This window comes from Rhinichthys klamathensis, unplaced genomic scaffold (genome assembly GCF_029890125.1).
Source record: "Rhinichthys klamathensis goyatoka isolate OS25496 unplaced genomic scaffold, OSU_Roscu_1.1 h1tg000040l_1, whole genome shotgun sequence".
Taxonomy (NCBI): domain Eukaryota; kingdom Metazoa; phylum Chordata; class Actinopteri; order Cypriniformes; family Leuciscidae; genus Rhinichthys; species Rhinichthys klamathensis.
Genome location: NW_026606587.1, coordinates 5,778,183 through 5,801,490, shown reverse-complemented (window position 1 = coordinate 5,801,490; position 23,308 = coordinate 5,778,183). Strand labels below are relative to the sequence as shown.

The 23,308-nt window shown below is 39.4% G+C and overlaps 1 protein-coding gene across 1 annotated transcript; it reads left to right on the top strand.

Moving 5' to 3' along the window:
• Positions 1 to 826: 826 nt before the first annotated feature.
• On the top strand, positions 827 to 23,104 carry zgc:154046 (Carnitine O-acetyltransferase-like). Its single transcript, XM_056246699.1, has 14 exons — positions 827 to 1,008; positions 3,943 to 4,221; positions 4,663 to 4,781; positions 6,637 to 6,690; positions 6,782 to 6,947; positions 10,759 to 10,933; positions 11,385 to 11,563; positions 11,657 to 11,757; positions 14,191 to 14,310; positions 14,409 to 14,531; positions 15,771 to 15,906; positions 15,998 to 16,060; positions 16,497 to 16,634; positions 22,779 to 23,104. The coding sequence occupies exons 1-14, from the start codon at positions 982 to 984 to the stop codon at positions 22,986 to 22,988; spliced, it is 1,890 nt and encodes a 629-aa protein (XP_056102674.1). The 5' UTR covers positions 827 to 981; the 3' UTR covers positions 22,989 to 23,104.
• The last annotated feature ends 204 nt before the right edge of the window (positions 23,105 to 23,308 follow it).

The following is a 23,308-nucleotide window of genomic DNA, read 5'->3' as shown; positions in this document are numbered from 1 at the left end:
CTTGGAGAGAGCAATGAAGTAAACATAATGATTTAAACTGTTTTATTATAGCCTACAATAAATATTACACTCATTATCGGAGTTCATCTCTCAAATTACATAAAGTGATTATCCAGAAGTTAAAAAAAATATTTTTTCCCCCACGTGGATTAGAATTTATGCATATGAAAATCATGCCGATTAAGATATGTATTATAGTAAACTAGGCGTTGTAAACTCTATATGGGCTTTTATTTCACAACTCAGGATGAAATCTAATCTACGTAAGTTTTATACATGAGGAAGTAGAGTTGTTTTATTTTACCCTACTGGACATATTTGTCCACTAAAAGTATGCGAGGACTTGAGTCTGACACTGTCAATTGGATAAATAAATATGCCGATGCATATTGACTGAATCGATTCGCAAAATCATAATCTCTACAAACACGTTTCATAATAGGCCTATTTAAAAACAAAGCACAACACATAAGTGCAAACAGCTTAATGTTCTTGGCCAATAAAAATAGGTAGGTAAATGATCAATTAACAATTTGACAGATTCCTGTCTGAAAATATTTTTAGAGTACATGCATTGATAGTCGCTTAGCGATGACGTTGTGAACGTACAAATAGGCCGACAGATGGCAATGTTTATTTGTTTTACCCATAGGCTATCTTTTTAAATATCACCCTACATTTTAACTGACAAAATAAAGGACTTAGATATACACGTTATCGATACAAATGTTTTTTATATAAATACCGCATAGCTTTAAAGCATTTTTTCTTTATTTGGTGCCTCACCAGCTTAGTGCAAGTCATTCAGGGGCAAAATAAACTGGTAGCTGCAGTTGTCAATCTTATCCGAGCGAGGGCGAGGGTGTGCGACCCGTGTTGCGACTTGTCAAGAAAGTTTTGGTCGCCCTTGGAGCGCATATAATGTCGGGGAGATCCTGTTCTTCAGCTGTCAGTTGAATTCAAGATCATTTGCGTGAAATCATGCTGTGCGTTCTGACCAGAACTGCGGTGAGTGCTGGTTAATCAGTGTACAATACATTAGTTAACAAACGCATTGATTTTAACTGTTAACAGTTAATTGTACGCCTGCCAAGTGTTATGATTATGAACCAATAGCCGTAACGCCCATGCAGTTTTGATGTGCTGCGCGTTTGTTTTTATCCATCGCTTATATTGTCTTGTCTTGGTCTGAAACATTGTAGCTGCATTTGTTGTGCGTCATTTTGTTGTTACGAGTAGCCTATCTAAAAACACGACGAGTGAATTATGACATGTTGTGATGACCCACATAATTAGAGGACAAATCAGCAACAAAATGTCAAGAGTTGTCAAGAAAAACGGATGCCACTGCATGCACTTTGACAACGGGACATCGCCGATCATATAATGAAATACTCTGTGTAAACAAGGTTAGGCTACATGTTTATAAACAGTGGGGTGAAAGGTCGTCGTGTAAAAGCACAGTTTTCAATACCACAACAGAATTTGCCAATGAATAACCTACATTTTCATTTTATTTAATTTAATTTTGTATAACCTTTTAGGGGGATTTTATATATAAACACACACACACACACACACACACAGTGAATTTATAAGATACTTAAATTGAATAAATGAATTGCACAATAACTCGTTTGAGCACATATGACGCCTAACCTGCAGAATATTAAAATAATAACTAGTTTATTACTATTTAAGGGCTGTGCACAGACATTTGGGCAGGTGCTCAAGCGGAAAAATAAAGGGCACCCCTCTTAGTCATAATTAGCCTACTATAACAATTTACACTATAGTACAGACTGTAGAACATCTTTAAATTATATTTATTTAAACAAATAAATATGTCCATTGTTGTCATTATGTTAATAGTAAATGAGCAAAATCAAAGTGGTGCATGACAGAAAATACTATTATTTATTATACTATTATTTATTAGTATTATTTACTATTATTATTTATTATTAGAGTTATTTGATTTGATTATTACACTATTATTATTTATATGCATACTGCAATTACAGTTGCATGTTATGAAATTAGTGTTTCAATGTAACATTTTGAATATAGAAAAATGAAATCATACTTTTCGATATATGATACTTATATGTAACTGAAACCGCCAGTAGGTGGCAGAAGGTCTAAGTATAAGGTAATAATAAGTGAGTCAAAGAGTCATTCTTTCATTGATTCGTTCAAACAGGCTGATTCATTTTCAATTCATTAACAAAAAAACATTCTGTATGTTGCAGGCGCAACTGTTCTGTTTAGTTTGTGAAAAAGAACAAAAACCATTCAAAATGGAGAATACGGTGTTTAAAACGTATTTAAATTATAATACTTATTGTTTATTGAACTGTATTAAAATGAATTTGCAATCGTGCTGATATTTGAGAAAATAGCACTTTTGTTTGTGTGATATTGCTTAAATATATCATAATATAAAAATATAAAAGACAAAAGACTGTTGTTATACTATTTGCTTGAAATAAATAAAACAGTATACATATTATATTTTAATTCATTTGGGGGTATTTTCATTTTCGATCCGGCACAACGCTTTTTTACACCAACGCCATACTCGCTTGTTGTTAAAGGGTTAGTTCTCCCAAAAAATTCACCCTCAAGCCATCCTAGGTGTATATGACTTTTGTGTTTAATCCAAACACAATCGGAGATATATTAAACAATATCCTGGCTCTTCCCAGCTTTATAATGGTATTGAATGGTAAAAAAATGTGAAGCCCAAAAAAGCGCATCCATGCATCATAAAAGTAATCCATACAGCTCCAGGGGGTTAATAAAGGCCTTCTGAAGCAAAGCCATGCGTTTTTGTAACTTTATAAACTATAATCACTGGTTTCCGCTAACGACGACGTCGAGTTCTGGCCGAATGGGACCTCCAAGGCCTAAAATTAACACTCACCAAGCGCCAGGGTAAAAATCGGCGTTGGCTGGTGTATGAAACAGTGTCAGTCGCCAGTTGGCCAGTCAATTTTGTGACAACATGAACATGAACAAATGTGAACGATACTCTGTACAGTTGACAGTTCAGTGCTTCATCATCACGAAATTTTCAGCCTTTCCAATGTATATTCAAGCGCTGGAACACGCAAAAAGGAATGTGTTACTCGTGCGCTGTGGGAAGTTTAACATCCGAAGCGCATGACCTGAAAGCCACGCGTCTCCTAGACAGCACGTAAAGTTGAGCTCTTTCATGCCTTCCTGTGCTTCAGTGGGCAAATTTACTCAAAATCATGTCAAAAAACGCTTGTCTCGGTGAGTATTCTAGTGTATGTATTCGGTTATGTCTTAAGTGAACACAAACACAAAACGCATGATTGTTCATGCATTCAGTCTTAAAGTGACAGGTTCCTAACAAATCTGCTGCTATCTGTGTTTTTAATGTTAACCAAACAACAAAGGACAAAGAAGAAAAAAAACACTCACTACTCTTGAACTTTAAAAAGGATATAAAGACTATGTATTGTTATTTATTTGATTAGCCTACTTTATTAAATTTCGCTACCTGAAAACTATTAGACCTGCCTGAAGAGTACTGTTTATTTCACTCGTATGTATTGTATTGTATTTATTTGTGCTTTTGCTTTTAATTTGATTGTTTGTTCTTATTTTTTTACTGACTGTTTGTTTAATTGTCTTTAAAAATATAGGCTATTAAATGTATAGATAAGCTAGTTTTAGCTGTGGTATCAAATTGGAATAGAGGAATGTGAATTTTCACTGCTTTCTAAAATTTTGGTGTCATACATTTTTGTTAGAAAATATTATACTATAATGTTATTAAGCTCTACATTTATTTATTTTTTGTAAAAATAGAAAAAGTGTATTCATTTTTTAGTCGCACTTCTACAGAGTACAAGTATTATGTTGCATGTCTTATTAAAACAATTCAATGTTCATAATCATCTGTATTTTTAGGCAAGGACGGCGCTGGTGAAGCCCTGCCGACTACCGACTCCAGTGCCGGTTGTTCAAATTTCTGACCGGTCGCTGGTCCATCAGGAGAGTCTGCCGAAGCTGCCCGTTCCGCCGCTGAAGCAGACATGCACGCGGTATATAGCATCGCTCGAGCCGTTGATCTGCGAAGAGGAGATGGCACACACGCAGCAGCTCATGAAGGAGTTCCTCCAGCCCGGTGGCGTAGGAGAGAGACTGCAGAAGAGCCTCGAGCGCCGGGCACGCAAAACCGAAAACTGGGTGTGCTGGTGTGCCGTAATTCATTCTAACTGTATAATCACATCGTTTTTTAATAATTTGCTAGCTATAATAATTTACTTTTAGCACTTTACTAAATACTTTTGATTTTTTTTTCAATACCACACATAAAATATTCTTACTTCCTGATAGATATTATTGAAACAAGTCTGTTGAGAAATCACACACTACTAAAAATCTGTATTATCTGTAAACAGCAAAAGAAAAAATGAGGCAATCAGAAAATGTAGAGGCAGCTCTCTGCCTGTTATGTTTGTTGACATGTCTTTGACATGTTTTTGGAATGAAAACTTCTGGTAAAAACAGGATCCGAAAGAGTACAATAACCACTGACAAAGTTAACTTTTTTAAGTACACAGTACTTTTATTTTGCGTGTGTAATGAACTGTCAAATATTTCAATTATTCCCTCTGTATGATCCAGCTCTCTGACTGGTGGATGCAGTCAGCCTACCTGGACTCTCGAATGCCTGTGGCGATGTACACAAGCCCAGGGGTCGTTTTACCCAAAATGCACTTCCAAGACCGCCAGGGACAAATGAGGTGGGTGACGAGACACATACTTTTATGTGGGCAATGAGACACAACTGAGCAAATTTAATTATTGAAAACTAATGTGTATTTGAAATATATAACACATTTTAAATACACTACTATTAAAAAGTTTGGGGTCAGTAAGATTAAAAAAAATAATAATAATAATAATACTTTTATTCAGCCAGGATTGACTGATCAAAAGTGATAGTAAATAATTTTACATCACCGTTTCCACAAAAATATTAAGCAGCTCAACAGTTAGTCTCGCGTAGCCAGACCTTCAGACTGACGGCTGAAGGTCTGGAATTCATAGCAGCTTTCTTTGGCCAAGGCCCGCCCATAAGGCCGTTTGACCGACATGTAAAACAACCAATTACAGTTCGTTTCGTTCAGCGTCACGTTTCGGTGCGTGGAAATGTCCCCACAACAACAGACCGGCGTGCAACAAGTCAGTCAGCATAGAAAATAAAAGAAGGAGAAGAAAACTTCAAGAGTCTATGCCGTGAACCTCGCATACTTTTGAGAATCCTACGTTTAGCTGATCTTGATAAATGCTCATTGTCACTCATGTAAACACAACAGTTTTTCTTCCGCAATCACACGTCTGCGCTTTGTTTCCCGGCGGACCGAAAATAAACGCGACACTCGCGCCTCCCGGAAATCCGATAAAATTTAACCAATCAGATGACGACTTCGACATTCCTGAAGTGTTTCCAGTTAAGTGTACCATATGCATCAGACGTTTAGCCAACGTTCCGTGGGCGTGACGTCTGAGGCTGAGACTACACAACAGTTTTCAACATTGATAATAATGAGCACCACATTAGCATATTAGAATGATTACTGAAGGATCATGAGTACTCTGACTGGAGTAATGGCTGCTGAAAATGCAGCTTTGTCATCACAGGAATAAATTACATTTTAAAATATATTCAGATAGAAAACAGTTATTTTAAATTTTAATAATATTTCACAATATCATTCTTTTTACTGTATTTTTGTCAAATAAAAGCAGCCTTGGCGAGCGTGAGAGACTACATTTTCGTCTTCAAAGACATTCTAAATTGTACCGACCCCAAACTTTTGAACTGCAGTGTATATTTATTATTAATTAGTTGACATTTTAATCCAAATTGACTAATACAGTAGCAACCTTCACAAGGACCGTCCGACTTGATCAGCATGGGATTATTGCTCAAGAGCACAATGATGATAGTTCATGATAGTTCCAGATTCAAACCCTCATCAGCCCAGAGCATGTTTGTGGATATATTCTTGAAAAGCAGAGAGAATTGGGTTGATTTTGGAGAGGTCTTTAGTTTTGGGGTTTTAAGTTTCACATCGACCTTTACACAGAGTTCTAGCTTTGCTTGGCTATTTTTGGCATATGTGCTACTCCTGGCATTGGACTGTTTTTTCAAAGGGATGTGCACTTTAGATTCGGCCGTGTTCCACTTTTAGATTTGCCCTCATATCTTTGCAATCAACACCTATAGTGACATTTCATATAAAGGCATATACCTTTAAAGTATGTTTAGTGTGTAGTATCTTAAATAAAACCATCATGAGAAATAAACATTACATGTGGTGTTTGTATGTTTACTTAACCGTGTTGTCCTCTGCTAGATGATATCCATAGTCTGCTCTTTATCTATAGTCTATATCTATATAGACTATATCTATATATATATATATATATAGCTCTTTTTTTCAGCTTTGTTTTTTTTTAAGCTGACAGTCACATGTTATATAAAATGTCTCTTTGAGAAATCAATCTTTTTGACCTGTGTGCCTGTTTTTCCAAAAGTGTCATATGTTTTCACCTGTTCAGATTTAGCAATTCCAGCATTCTCTTTTATAGATTTGCTGCTAAACTCATTGCTGGTGTTTTGGATTTCAAAAGTATGATTGATAGGTGAGTTTTTTTTTAAATTATTTTCTGAAGCAATTGGAAAATGTCCAAATGTATTAGTTTGTTTTAATCTACATTCTTTACTGCGTCATAGTGAAACATTGCCTGTGGAATATCTGGGTGGCAAGCCTTTGTGCATGGACCAGTATTACCAGGTGCTGTCTTCATGTCGGATCCCTGGACCCAAGAGGGACACTGTGGTGAACCACGCAACTGGAAAGAACCCTCCTACGCACATCACAGTGGTTCACAACTTTCAGGTGCTTTGCCACACTTTCAGGCTTATTTCAAAAAACATTAAAGAGGACCTGTTTTGCTTTTGTACATTTTCAACTTTTTTTTATTTGTAATGTTGCTGTTTGATCATAAAAAATGTCTGCAAAGTTACAAAGCAAAAAGTTAACTCCAAAGGGAGTTATTCTTTATATCACCAAGCACTGTTTCTGAACTCTCTGAAACACCTCGATTGTAGTCTTGAGTTTTCTTCTGGAAATGCACATACCGCAATATTCCTCATTTAAATAATTCCCGCCCAAGGCATATGTAAAATAAAGGGGGTAAGGCCTGGTTGAGTTGCGTTAGTAGTGTGTTGTCGTCATGTCCAAGAGACACTGTTTTTTCCACCCTGGATCTAACACGGTTAATGTAAGGGCCGTTCCAAAACACTCTCAAAACGGTTTACCAATCAAAACACACTGACCACTCAGAGCACATTGCACTTTTTGTAGGTGTAAATGTGTAAAAATAATGTGATTGTGATTAAACAATAATGACGCCCCTCCCACAGTTGTTGATTGACAGCAGCGTTTCAACACAGACCCGCCCTGAGCGAGCTCTCATCATAGTCCATCATTGTTGCTTTGTTGTTGCACTGGAGCAGAATGGCGTCTAAGCGATTGTGTTGTTCTGTTCTTGGGTGCAATAACAAACACAGAAATCATTTTGATGTTCCTAAATTTGAACCGCTGAAGACGCAGTGGCTGAGTTTTGTTTACGATGGGAATATTCCCCACGATCAACGTCAATGCTTTCATGTTTGCGCGAATAATTTATCGTAGACTTCTTTATAAACGAGGGTCAGTATAAACTGGTTTTGCTAAGAAGCTGCTACTGAAAAAATAATCGGTACCAACTATTTATGTTCCCTCTGCACCTCCAGAAGAAGGGAGTGTAAAGTTGTATTAACCTTTATATTAATCTTTGCAAATCGCGGGAACAAGTTTTTCATGACCATTAGTTGTAACGTCAATCTGTCAATGAACTAACGTATACATCAGTAAACACAGCGTTCGTATCTCACTGCTCTACCCAGCCAGTGCATACAAAGATAGATCAAAGTGACATTACGTTAACCAACCATTCAGAAAGGTCCTGTTCGAGCCTTGTCGAACTTCTTTGCGGCCGTCTTCTTGTTCCGGGTGCGACTCCGGTTCAAACTGATACGATTGCACAGATGTGTCCTCAAGAGACTCCAAGACACTGCCATTCTTTCTCCAAAATATATACCCTCAACTGTCGTCTAAACGCCCGCAGAATAGAGGGGCGGGGTTTATTATTTAAAGGCATATGCACTGAAACGGCGTGCTGAAAACAGAGCTGATTTTGACCAGGTAAAATTAGTGTTTTCTTAAAATACTAATGAGAATTTTTAATACAAGTATATTACAAAGTTTTCATTTAGACCCTAAACATTCATATTAACTTGTACAAAAATGGCATTATATGACCCCTTTAAAGTATTCTTAATCTTCTTAAACAAGCCTTAATTTTTCACTGCACGCTTGCTCTCATATGTCACAGCTTGTTGCAAAATAAAGATGAACGCAGGATCTAAACTCAAGCAGTATCGTGTTTATTTAACATCCAACTCAGGGAACATGAAACCAGAACAGAACAACTCAACATAATGCGATGAGAACTGACAAAGAACTGAAGGAAACACAGGGTTTAAATACACCGAACAAACCAATCAACCAAATGGGCAACAGGTGTAAATTATAATCAGACAAATGAATAACCAAGAAAAATAGTACAGGAAACTGAACAAAACCCATGCAAAACCCACCCATACATACAAAGAACACAAACACAGATTATCCCTTACAGTATCCCTCTAGATCAAGGAGGCTCTTGCTCCTCATTATCTATACGAAAAAGTCCAACAGAGGCAGGTGGGAGACAGCTTAGGTGGAGGGATGCAGAGTCCCAGAGTATGTGGGACAGGGGCCAAGGCGGAAACAAAGACAGGAGGAGACAGAGGGAAACCCCTAGCAGGAGGGCCAGGATGCAGGCCCACGGCGGAGTCAAGGGAGGGAGGAGCCATGGTAGAGGCTTAGCAGCAGAAACCAGGGAGCCGACGGACCAAGATGGAGCTGGCCAGGAGCCCTGGAGGAACCGGGAGACACCAAATGTCCTGGAGGGCAGGGTGGAACCACAGTGACAAGCAACTGAGGAGGAGCCAGGACTGAGGCAAAGGCGGAGTGACCGAGGATCAAGGCAGAGCTGGAGGGAAGGAGGAGCCCAACGGAGCCGAAGGGCTGGACAGACCGAGGTGGAGTGAGTCACAAGTCGACACTCCAGGACTTGACTGTTGAACACAAAGCCCAAGGCAAATCCAGGCGGGGAAACGAAGCCAGCATGGGCGGAGCTGAAGGACTGAGATGAGACGGTGCAGGTAGGACTGATGGAGTGGGCAGTGCAGGCAAGGGTTTCAGAGACAGTTCTCTGGATAGATACAGGACAAACATATAGGAACGACCCTCCTGGTCGACTCGGAACAGGCAAACATTTTTCTCTTGGCTGACTTGAAACAAGCAGAGGAGGTGGGACTGGGAGGCAGGGTGGTAACACAGACTCGATATTAGGTGACGAAACAGGTTCAGTGCAGGGTGACAAAATGGGCAGGATATACTCACTCTCCCACAGTAGAGGACCTCACCTCATCCCCTCGAACTCCATCAAAATTCCGTCAGGTACTGACGGCTCACCCATCTGATCCTTGGACGATCCTTGGCTCAGTTTCTTTCCTCACTGGCAGTGGTATCGTTGTGGGCTCTGGCTCCACGTCTGCGGTGGGCTCAGGCGCATCTGTCACCGGGGTTAGTGGCTGCGACTGGCACACTCTTTTCCTCCTCGCTCTCGCAGATGGTGAAGGTGGAACCGTGGTGGAGGAGTACCCATTCCACATACTCCATAAAGGTCCCTAGAGGTCCGTCTCCATTCAAGAGCACTCTTGTCTCAGTGTTCAAGCTGGATCAGAAAATCACACACAGGCAGTTGTCATCATAGTGGGCAAGGTGGTAAAGGTCCAAAAATGCCTGTCTGTGCCTCTCTAGGGACTGGTTACCCTGCAAGGAGGAGGAGGATACGCAGCTATTTATCTGCTGCTGGATCCCTAAAGGTCAGTTCTTCTGTCACAGCTATCAGACCTATGACCAGATTCGTCTCCATACTGGCATGTTGAATCCAATCTTCAATAACCAAGGAAACTAACACCGGAAACTGAACTAAACGTGCAAAACCTACCCATGCATACAAAGTACACAGAAACACAGACTATCCCTTATATCATAGACATGTGACACGGGCCAGCAAAATATGCCTGGGGTGTTTTGACGTAAACATTAGAAAAAATACTGAAAACATATGAGAGTGTTGCAGAAACCCATGTTTTTTTATTTATATAATTTTAATATTGATATTTTTTAAAGGAACTGATACCAAATTATTAGTTTGTGAGTAATGATATATTGATACTGCAGTATAAATGCGCTTACTGACAGACTGGGAAGAGAGACTTTGTAAAAGGGCATAAATCATACTGACCCCAAACATTTGAATAGCAGTGTTCAGTATTTTTTTTCTGAGTTTTTTTTTGGACAAAATAATCGTTTTTCAAATGGTTTCTACATATTTGAGCTTTGGGTTTGAAGCTTTGGCATTTGCCAGTGACATTAAAGTCGATTTTGTTTGCAGGTGATATCCAGTGAGACAAAATGAATAAAGATAAATATATTTTCTTTCCATTTCTCTCTCTATCTCACATACTGTCTGTTTCTCTGTATTCCCCAGTTCTTTGTTCTGGATGTGTACAACAGTGATGGTTCACCACTGACTGTAGATCAGATCTATGTTCAGCTGGAAAAGATCTGGAACACTTCCCTTCAGACCAATAAAGAGCCAGTTGGCATTCTGACTTCCAACCACCGTAACACCTGGGGCAAGGCCTACAACAACCTGATCAAGGGTGAGTTGAATGGAAAATAACATTTGATAGAGCCTTTTTATGTCAATGGGAACAGACTAGGCAAAAGACTCATATTTCTTGCAGATTGTTTTATACAAAAACTTATTTAGTTATCAAAAAAAGATCTCGGTAAGATATCACTGTTAATAATCAAGTTTCATATTTAAAATTCATACCATTATTTAAAATTCAAATAATCCTATTTATTAATACATATATAAATAGTCTTAACATGCTATTTATTCTAAATAAATTTTAAAGTATTTTTTTTCTCAAATTTGCATAATTTACACAACTCAAATTCCAAACAGCATTGTGCCATTCTGAATAGCCAGTGAACCCTGCTTCACCCTGCTCACATTAATTATTCAGTAGTGGGCATTATGTTGGTTGGTGTACATTTATTTCTCCTCTGCATTCCTGTGTGCCACTCATATTTACACTGTTCCAGACAAGACAAATAAGGATTCAGTGCGGGCAATCCAGAAGAGCATCTTCACAGTGTGTCTTGATGCTCCAAAGCCAAGCGTGTCAGATGAGATGTACCATAACAAGGTGGCTGCTCAAATGCTCCATGGCGGAGGCAGTCGCTGGAACAGTGGAAACCGCTGGTTTGACAAAACGCTGCAGGTTACTATCTGTCCACAAAGCTCAAAGAGTAGATATGAATCCAGATGTATTGAGATATTCTTCTTTACCTGCACTCTCTTCTGTTTCCCACAGTTCATAATTGGGGAGGACGGATCATGTGGACTCACCTATGAACATGCTGCAGCTGAGGGACCTCCCATTGTTTTCCTCGTGGACCATGTTGTTGACTATATGTAAGGATATGACATCATATAATTCTCCATTAGATTTTTAAAAGGAATTTTTCAACAAGAAATATACACTACTGTTCAAAAGTTTGGGGTTGGTACGATTTTTTTTATGAAAGAAGTCTCTTCTGCTCACCAAGGCTGCCTTTATTTGATCAAAAATAATAGTAATATTGCAAAATATTTTTACAATTTAAAATAACTGTTTTCATTTCATTTCATTTATTTATATAGCACAAATAAACACAACAAAAGTTGACCACTGTGCTGTACATAGTTGAAGAAAAAATATAAAAACACAACATTAATACAGAACTAAACAAACAATAAAACAATACGTTTGCATTCTTTATGTCAGGGTTAAGAGTGAAATGCGCAGTTAAAAAGATATGACTGCAATTTGGACTTGAATTCATACATAGATGTGGCAGATCTCACAGATAAGGGAAGACTATTCCATAGCCTAGGACCAGCCACAGAGAAAGCACGGTCACCTCGCAACTTCAGTCTGGATTTTGGGTGTACAAGTGTGATGCTGTCTGAAGAGCGCAAGCATCTTGTAGAGTGTTTCACGTTAACAAGGTCTAACAGATAAGACGGAGCCTGACCAGTCAGTGCCTTAAAAACAAATATTAAAATTTTATATTCTACTCTATAGTGCACTGGCAACCAGTTAAGAGAGATTAATATCGGGCTGATATGTTCTCGTCTACGCGCACCAGTTAAAAATCTGGCAGCGGCGTTTTGGACCATCTGAAGCCGCAGCATAGATGTTTGAGGTAAACCAACATATAGTGAGTTACAATAGTCCAAACGAGATAAAACAAATGCATGAGTTACAGTTTTAAGATTGTTAAAAGATAAAAAAGGTTTAACTTTGGATAAAAGTTTAAGGTGGAAAAAACAGGACTTGACCACAGAATTAATATGTTTGTCAAACTTGAGGGATGCATCAAGAATAACTCCTAGATTTCTCACAGTAGGTTTGACATAGTCATTAAAACAGTCATAATTATTTTTGGGATTTATCTTTCCCACGGAGGACCCGAAGACAATTACTTCAGTCTTAGACTCATTTAAATGTAGAAAATTCAAAGGCAGCCAGACTCGAACATCATTTAAACAATCACGCAAGGTTTCTAAGCCTTGCTTGTCATTTTGTTTCAAGGGTAAGTAAATTTGGGTGTCGTCTGCATAAAAGTGAAAAGACACTCCATGTTTCTTAAAAATTGAGCCCAAAGGCAGCATATACAATGAAAACAATATGGGGGCGAAAATAGACCCCTGGGGGACACCACACGTGACTCGTGCTACAGATGATACAGCCTCTCCGATACCCACGGAGAATGTTCTATCTTTCAAATACGATCGGAACCAACTAAGAGCAGTACCTCGAAGCCCCACGCATTTTTCTAGACGCGATAGCAGAATGTCATGATCAACCGTGTCGAAAGCCGCGCTCAAGTCCAATAGCACCAAAATTGCCGAGTTCCCAGAGTCAACAAATAACAAAATATCGTTTAAAACTCTTATGAGTGCTGACTCTGTGCTGTGCTGTTTCCTGAACCCCGATTGGAATTTTTCTAAAGTACTGTTAGTTTCCAAAAATCTCTGCAGTTGTACAGATACATCATTTTCTAAGATTTTGGCAATAAAATCAAAATCATCCCTAAACAATAAAATCAATTTTCTATTTGAATATATTTTCAAATGTAATTCATTCCTGTGATGCAAAGCTGAATTTTCAGCATCATTACTCCAGTCTTCAGTGTCACAAGATTCTTCAGAAATCATTCTTCTATTATGCTGATTTGCTGCTCAAGAAATATTTCTTATTACTATCAATGTTGAAAACAGTTGTGCTGCTTCATATTTTTCTGGAAACTATGATACATTTTTTTTGGAATACTTAGAAAATTTAAATGAACAGTATTTATTTAAAATAGATATCTTTTGTAACATTATTGACCACAACCGTTGAAATGGTATGTAAATGTATTACCAACAGATATGCACTGATACTGATAAGCCGGTAATTATTTTCACAGATCACAGATAAATGAGTAATATTAAAATTTCACTCTGCTCTACATCACAACATTATAACAGTATTAAAATGGATGTTCATTTGAGATTTGCTAAAGATTGCATTTAACAGTGTTGTTAACATTGTAATTAAAGATTAACTTTAACTAAGCATTATATGATGGCAGTGGTAATCTATAAACAAGGAAATGTTTATGCACAATCAAATATCGGCCAGTACCAATAAATAAAAAATTCTCTAATATTGGCCTCTAACCAATATAGTATTGTTGCATCCCTAAACATAAGGCAGCGAATAGGTTTGATCGTGTTGAGTTGTTGCTTTTTTTTGTGAAAAAGTATTGGTGTTTAAAAAGTTTATAGATGATATGTTATGCAACATGTATGTAACAGGAGGAGAAATGAGATGGTACGAACTCCCATGATTCCACTACCTATGCCACTAAAGCTTCGATTCAACATCACGCCAGAAATCAAGAAGGACATTGACAAAGCCAAACAGAACATGAACATGTGAGGACATTTCCAACTGATATAATGGGCATTGAATCAGTACCTGTAATAAATGAATATTCATGTACTTCCTTCATCCTCTTATATCCCATGTATAGAATGGTGCATGAACTGGACGTTCGAGTGCTAAACTTCTCACACTATGGAAGAAAATTCCCGAGGTCTCATAAATTGAGTCCTGATGCATTCATCCAAATGGCTCTGCAGTTAGCATACTACAGGTAAGTTTGAAACCCTAGTGCTGAATATTTGTTCTCTGACCAACGGTCTCTAAAAATCCCTGAAAACCTGTAGTCCTTCAGATAGTATTTTGTTTTTACATCCCAATGGCTTCTCTCACTTCATTTCCTAGGTTGCATGCATGCCATTTATGCCACATTTCCTCTTGTCAGCATCTTTAAAGGTCAAGTATGTAATTTTTTTATGTTCAAATCCTTTCTTCTATAAGTCAGTCATTTGTAGGGTTGCGTTTAAGTTTAAGTCCTTTTTAATTTTCCCCGCTAACTTCCCTCTGTCTCATTCACTCGGATGTCATTGCTTACATTGCACGAGTGCCTACTACTGGCGGAACCCTTGGAATGGGGTTAAATGGAACGCCCTAAGCCCTTGATCACTTTTGAAGCACTGTGAGTTGCGGTTGGGATGTTATGATCATGTTGCTTTGTGGTCTACGGAGCTGCCTGAAGTGTACATATGAGAAGACTCACTTCCTCTGAGAAAATCGAGGGGTCGAGGGTCTGTCCAAATAAACATCCCTCGTCCACTTGACAAAGATGAACGCAGCTTCTGGCTCAAACAGTGGCGTGAATGTAGGGTGGGACTAACTGTATAGGTATCTCGATAGCCAAAGGGGGTGTGGAAACAACATTTTTGCAATTCTGTTTAGTGCCACTAGTGGCATATAAATTACATACTTTACCTTTAAAACATGCAATGCATTCTGGAAGTGGAGAGTTGCAGAAATTGACCAAAGGAGATACGACATGCAATTTCCATGTGATTGGAAACTGGTTTTCTCCCAACTTTTGCATGCTTTCATACAATAATTAATTGCATGTGGATAAATTAAAGTGTGGCAGGGTCTTTTTGTGTTTTTGTGTTCTTCAATACTCAAAGGCCTGGTTTCTAACACAGGGTGTTAGATTAACCCAGGATTAGGCATTAGTTCAATTAGGGTATTTAAGTAGCTTTTATAAACATGCCTTAGAAAAAACATTACTGGTGAGCATCTTGAGACAAAACAATGGCACCGACATATTTTAAGATATGTCAATGCAAGTTGCTTTCAGTTAAAACAGCTCAAACATGTATTTTAGTTTGAGACTAGGCTTGAGCCTTGTCTGTGAAACCTTGGAAAAAGTGCTAACTGACAATTAATCCTAGGTGTTCTTGGAAATCATTTTTTATGTACTCACATAACCACGCCACCCCACTGATGATTGATCTTGTTCCTGTGTTAGGATGTATCAGATGTGCTGTCCGACTTACGAGAGCGCCTCCTTACGCATGTTTAAACTGGGCAGAACGGAAGCCATTCGATCCACCACCACAGAATCGCTCCAGTTCACACAAGCCATGGATGACCCGTCAAAAAACGTAAGAGTTTACATTTTAGTATCATTCTCGTTTGTCACTCTCGATTAAGTTAATTTTCCATGTTATTATTGTTTCATTTTCACATTTGCAGAATGGTGAGAAAGCAGCACTGCTCGAAAAGGCAACCAAAGTCCACAGAGAGCACACACACATGGTGAGCGTCATATGATCTTTAAATATTTAAACATGTTTGTCATGTTATCAAGAATTCTCAATAAATATGATCTAAATTAATAAAAAAATTGTATTGATGCTGTTACAATTTTGCCTCTTGCACGAGTTCAAACTTACATACAATTAGAGGGGGTAAAGTTTAATGCGTATTTGGCGTGCTGTCCGGGGGGAGGACTCCCCCCGGACCCCCAAGTAAGTAGTTAGGACTAGAAGTGTGGAGAAGGGGCAGTGGGGGGGTACTGCTAAACTCTCAATGGATTGAGGTGAGACTGCTGAGTCTATATACACCTCATATCATTGATTGTTGAGTGCTCTCCACCCGTGTTAATTATCTGAACGTGCTCCTCCCGAACTTTGTTAATAAAACATCACTTTTGCCTCCTCCTGATCTCAGTTTTTGTTTCCTTTGTAATCAGGCCATCCATGGGCAGGCTATAGAGAGGCACATCCTGGGTTTAAAGATGGTGGCCATTGAGGATCTGACGTCTTTGCCTGAGATCTTCATGGACACATCATTCGCTGTGTCTTCACATTTTAATCTCTTTACGAGTCAGGTTTGTGGCTGCTTAATAACAATCTGTACTCACAGAGTTTTTGCTATTTATGGGAATTAGACTGGAATTTTTTCACTCTTATGCCATCTCATATTGGACTTTCTTTCGACTTTTTGAATAACATCTTAAATCTTTAAATAAAATGAAAATCAGATGTTAAGTTCAAAAACCATAAATCCACAAAGTCCACTCACAATGATAGTCAGATGAGACTCTGGTTGGTTTATTTCACGTTACGCCCAAAACACACCCATTACTCATTAAGAGAATAGGGACAACCCTTTTAGACCATTTTTTCCTGTCATTAAGCTAGCAAAAGTGGATTTGGAAGTGCAATTGCACCCTGCGCTTTAGACCATGCGCTTAGATCGTTAAAATAGGGCCCTTAGACTTCTATATGTAAATGACCTCTGTTATTATTAGTTTACCTCTTTGCATGTGAAATAAGAGCAATGATGTCTTATGTCTTGTGGGTTTACATAGCTGGCCTGCTTTACATTGTGTCAGGTTCACAAAACAACCCTGAATGTGTCTCTCAAACGTGTAACACCATGTCGTAACCAGACGCATAGCCAGGGCAGTTGATAGCGGGACGAAAGGTACTGACTATTGTCCAACTTTTTAAATAAAATGAAAATGAGGTGTCAGGTTAAAAAAATGTCAAAGACATCATAAAAGAACCATACACCCACAAAGTCCACTACTTACAACAATAGTCAGGGTTTCTTCCCCCCCCCAAAAAAATTCCATCCTCTCACCTTATATTTCACCAGGCTTGTTTTTTGTTTATTTTTGCTGCTGTACCTTTAAGACTTCTATATGCAAATGACCTCTGTTATAATTAGTTAACCTCTTTGCATGTGAAATGAGTAGCAATGATTTCTTATGTCTTGTGGGTTTGCATAGCTGGCCTGCTTTACATTGTGTCAGGTTCACAAAACAATCCTGAATGTCCTAACGATACGCGTCACCAGGGCCGTCGATAGTGGGGCAAAAGGTACTGACTATTGTAGGGGCAACGGGATTTTAAGGGGGCCCCGGATTCCCCAGCTATGGCCATAATGAGCTAAAAATCAGTTATCTGGCCATAAGATTCCAGCGACAAGCAATATGTCTGTCCACACCAGACATGTCACGACTACGAGACGTGAAAAAATCAATCAAAATCACAGCCGAAACAATGCATTTGTAGCATTATTTTCCCGTTATCACTGTAAAGCAGCTTTGAAACAATCAGTATTGTAAAAAGAGATAAATAAAAGTGACTTGACTTAACTTACAATTCCCAAATTTAGATACAAAGATTTCCATTACACGAGAGTAGATGTTAAAACTTCATGCTGATTTGTACTCGACTTTCGCCAAGATAAGCACAAACTAAGACGTAGCTTTACAGTAACCCATGCTTCTCCATCCATTTACGCTTCCTTCCATATGGTGATGTGAATCTCCTTCTGTCCGGCGTTAACGGCTGCTGTGTACTTGGCGCGTCAGCACACACAACGGCTGCAAATACAGTGTGGTCTCCCTAGTGGACCAGCATGACAACCGTCTGGATTGAGCCGAGTAGGGGACATCTCTAGGGTCTTCAAGTGGGCACCTTCCGTCCTCAGTGTTTCGTCGACTAGCCCACGACACCTCAAGAGGGCTCGATAGTGACTCTGGCGTCCCAGAGTCACCCCCCTCCGTCCCCCACTCAACTCAGCCCAGCTTACTGACCTTTACATCCCTCCTGCTGCTGAGGTTGCTCCTTCCTCGTAGTTCACATGTGACCTAACCACAATCTAACAATCTCTCCGCAACCCAACCATACGCGCCAACCCGTTTGACTAAGGCTGTCGAGCCCCTCTGTCTTCGTTAAAGTAGGTTCAGTGGCAACGGTTCCGTATGGCATACTACCTACCGCAAAACACAATATCTGCCCAAACACCAACCCTCATTCACGCAATATACACAGGAACGTAATAACTGTAATTACTATGCAAACTATACAAATAAACCAACAGACTCTTCGAGTTTTTCAAGAATTCTACGAAACCGTAGCGTGGTGGCCTGTACACAGCCAGCTAGAATATTTCCGTCTCAACCACAGCCAGTTGCTGCTCCTCTCTGCTGCTTCAGATAAGTTCTTTACTTTGCGACGCAACTCTTGGCCACTGAATCCGACGTCTCTGAGGAACCGGGTTGTAGAGTGTGCCACAAATCCTCGACAACCCACTTCCACTGGATAAACCTGGACTCTCCATCCTCGCTGTTCTGCTTCAGTGGCCAGATGAGCATACCGCAGTTTCTTCCTCTCATATGCCTCATCTACAGCATCCTCCCATGGCACTGTTAACTCTATCAGTTGAACAATGCGTGCTGATCCAGACCACAAAACAATATCTGGTCGGAGGTTAGTGGTGGCAATCTCAGGTGGAAAAATAAGCCGTTGATCAAGATCAGCCAGCAGCCAGCACCACCAGTCCCTAGCAGCTTCCAGTTGTCCTGGGCGAGAATTGGTGTTAACACCTTTTCTTGGTGGTTGCTCGCCTGGGCGGAGGAATATCGCCTTCTGTGTGTAATGTTTTGCTAGAACAGGTGCCAACTTATTGGTCGTGTTACGCTTGCCTTCCAATGCTAAAGCCAAACATCGCAGTACTTGGTCATGGCGCCAAGTAAACCGACCTTGGCTAAGAGCCACCTTATCCTGTTAAAATGTGCCTTAATTTATACATAGAAATACATAGTAGCTTCTTCTGGTCTATCTATCTTATTTTCTTGCTAAATACTCAATAGGCATTGATAATAAGGGTGGTCATGGTGGTTATGGTTTTGTAAAATATCTACATGGTTAAACTTTTTTTGTTTCAAAGAGCTGACAGACCTTATGTCCCATTTAAAGCCCCTCTGAGACTCTAAGTAACAGGGTTTCACTGTCATGTAATACCTTGCAAATAATTCTGCCATGTTGGTGCCCTTTGATATAGTTTACACTTAACAGATATAAATCTAACAGGGTTGCAGTAATGCTTCCCTGAGGACACTTCTGTGCTGTGAAGAAATATCTTTCAGCTCTAGTCAAAGAAAGGATTGGTTTAAAACTGTGTTTACAACTGTATTGGAACTAGGGGTGTCGAAATATACCGGTAATGATGATAACTGTGATATTTCAAAAATAAAATAATGATATAATGCAATACTACAAAAATTTAATTATTGTAAATAATTCAGCGGCAATAGCTAGATGGCAGTAATTTGGTTGACACTCCTAGTAGGTTGTGGAGGTATTTCACCTTAACGCTAGTTGACACCCGTCATGAAATGGAAAAAGGAAGACAATAAGGCAGTGGCTGAATACAAATATGCTTACTTTCCTACTATGTAGTAGGCAAAAATACCCGGATGACTTAATACTTCCGGCGAGATTCTTAAGTGTGCAACCAGTGGGACACTTTACTATACCATGAAGCCATGGGAGAGCCAGAGTCGTGGATGAAATGACGCCACTGATGAGAAACGAGATACTCTATACCCACAGACAAAAAAGTTAGATGTGACAGCCCTAATTAGTACTTGCTCTTCATAACACTTCATTTGTGGTGTTATGGGAACTATATCTGAAATTTACCTAATCGATCTCTAGGGACAGTTCACCTAAAATAGAAATTCTGTCATTTACTCACCTGTATGACTTCCTTTCATTTGCAGAACATTTGGAAAATTGTTTCAGTGTATTTATTTGTCAGTACAATAAAACTCAATGGAAACCAATGTTGTTTCAAAACAAAAGAACATTATTCAAAATATCTTAGACAGAACACGTTTTTCCATTCCACTGTGCTACTTTTCCATTGTTTTTCAATGTAAATACACGCTAGACGGACGTCTTTAACCGGTGCGCTTGCGTCTTTTGCAGAGTCTCGCACATGACGCGGCATTCTAAAAATGTGTGTTTGGTTAAATTCAATGTGTTTACAGGGTTTTAGGTTAAAAAAAGTCATTATTTCACACATACTGTACATTATTGTTGCTCCTCTATGCCCCGCCTTTCTGAAACACGTCGATTTTTACAAAGCTCATCGTTCTGAAAAGCGCGGTGTTCTCTGATTGGCCAGCGATCCAGTGCATTGTGATTGGCCCAAAAACCTTCAGCGTGTGACGGAAATGTCACGCCCCTTACCATATTTGGAACATCAGCTCCAAAAGCAATAATGACAGGTGATAATGTCGGTACTACCTTATCAATTCGAGCCCGAATCTGAACCGGAAAATGCAGGTGACCAAGCTGATCGAATCAACTTTGCCAGCGCAACTGGACCAGATCTTATCAGATTGGTAAGGTTTTATTTCATTAGGGACATACACTCACCTAAAGGATTATTAGGAACACCATACTAATACGGTACTGTGTTTGACCCCCTTTCGCCTTCAGAACTGCCTTAATTCTACGTGGCATTTATTCAACAAGGTGCTGAAAGCATTCTTTAGAAATGTTGGCCCATATTGATAGGATAGCATCTTGCAGTTGATGGAGATTTGTGGGATGCACATCCAGGGCACGAAGCTCCCGTTCCACCACATCCCAAAGATGCTCTATTGGGTTGAGATCTGGTGACTGTGGGGTCCATTTTAGTACAGTGAACTCATTGTCATGTTCAAGAAACCAATTTGAAATGATTCGAGCTTTGTGACATGGTGGATTATCCTGCTGGAATCAGAGGATGGGTACATGGTGGCCATAAAGGGATGGACATGGTCAGAAACAATGCTCAGGTAGGCCGTGGCATTTAAACGATGCCCAATTGGCACTAAGGGGCCTAAAGTGTGCCAAGAAAACATCCCCCACACCATATAATGTTTTCATCCCCCACACCACCACCACCAGCCTGCACAGTGGTAACAAGGCTTGATGGATCCATGTTCTCATTCTGATTACGCCAAATTCTGACTCTACCATCTGAATGTCTCAACAGAAATTGAGACTCATCAGACCAGGCAACATTTTTCCAGTCTTCAACTGTCCAATTTTGGGTGAGCTCTTGCAAATTGTAGCCCCTTTTTCCTATTTGTAGGGGAGATGAGTGGTACCCGGTGGGGTCTTCTGCTGTTGTAGCCCATCCGCCTCAAGGTTGTGTGTGTTGTGGCTTCACAAATGCTTGCTGCATACCTCAGTTGTAACGAGTGGTTATTTCAGTCAAAGTTGCTCTTCTATCAGCTTGAATCAGTCGGCCCATTCTCCTCTGACCTCTAGCATCAACGAGGCATTTTCGCCCACAGGACTGCCGCATACTGGATGTTTTTCCCTTTTCACACCATTCTTTGTAAACCCTAGAAATGGTTGTGCGTGAAAATCCCAGTAACTGAGCAGATTGTGAAATACTCAGACCGGCCCGTCTAGCACCAACAACCATGCCACGCTCAAAATTGCTTAAATCACCTTTCTTTCCCATTCTGACATTCAGTTTGGAGTTCAGGAGATTGTCTTGACCAGGACCACACCCCTAAATGCATTGAAGCAACTACCATGTGATTGGTTGATTAGATAATTGCATTAATGAGAAATTGAACAGGTGTTCCTAATAATCCTTTAGGTGAGTGTAATTACTGATTATAATGACTTCTACTGTCTTTTTACGTATCGCGCCGCGCTACCAGTGTGAGAACACAATGTAAACATAAAACTATGTCTGCATTTGTGATCGTAGAAACGACAAACAAGCGTTACTCTATACTGCTCAAAACTCGCGTTTGAATAGTCTGTGAGTCAGAAGCACCAGAATGTACATGCAAAGATGGAATTGCCCCACTTTTTAGAATCAGCCTTTGTGCAAAGCCGGCCTTGAAATCTCTGGAAACAGTCCTCCTGAAAAATGCGCAGCACACAGTCGAATATTTTAGTTGTACTGTTCTGGAAAAGTGTTGTAAATAAAGCTTAAGCACTGTTTTCTAATTGTGTCCTCTTTTGGAAGGCCAAACAAAGTAGTTTGGCTTTCGCAAGGAATTTACACAGCGTCTCCTGCGCAACAATAATACAGCGAGAATAAAAGTTACGCCTTCTTTATTTTTTGGTGTACTGTCCCTTTAAGAGCTTGAATGTTTGGTAAATCTATCTTATTGTGAAATGTAGCATTTTCATGTAAGCTGTGGTTGTATTATTTTCAGGTTGGATCAAAGACTGACTGTGTTATGTGTTTTGGACCCATGGTTCCTGATGGTTACGGTGTCTGCTACAACCCCATGGATGACCATATCAACTTTGCAGTGACGGCCTTCAATAGCTGTGAAGAAACCAATGCTACTAAACTGTCCAAGTTTCTAGAGGATGCTCTTCTGGACATGAAGACTCTTCTGGAGCAGGTGTCTAAGGCCTAGTGAGTGACGACACTTCTTTAATGGCAAAAGAAACTCTCACAGAAGCCCTGAAACCTTTTCAGACTGCAGGCTTTTCCCACTTTCAGTGTCATGAAATTGGCATGTATTATTGGCTCATATTATTTGCTCATATTGATATTCCATATGAGTGTGACGTGTGTGAATTACTATTTTTTTTTTTTGCATTATACAAAAACTATAAGTAACTAAGAAATCCATTATTAGGTTGATTCCATTCAATATGTAAGCATTGTGACTATGTGGTGCTTTTAAAACTTTGATCTGTTTGTTTGAACAAAGCAACATCGACTCAATGGCTA

Coding starts and splice junctions, on each gene's coding strand:
- zgc:154046 (XM_056246699.1), top strand. CDS start 982: ATGCTGTGCGTTCTGACCAGAACTGCG. Junction 11,758..14,190: donor GACCATGTTGTTGACTATAT/GTAAGGATATGA, acceptor TGTATGTAACAG/GAGGAGAAATGAGATGGTAC. Junction 14,311..14,408: donor GCCAAACAGAACATGAACAT/GTGAGGACATTT, acceptor TCCCATGTATAG/AATGGTGCATGAACTGGACG.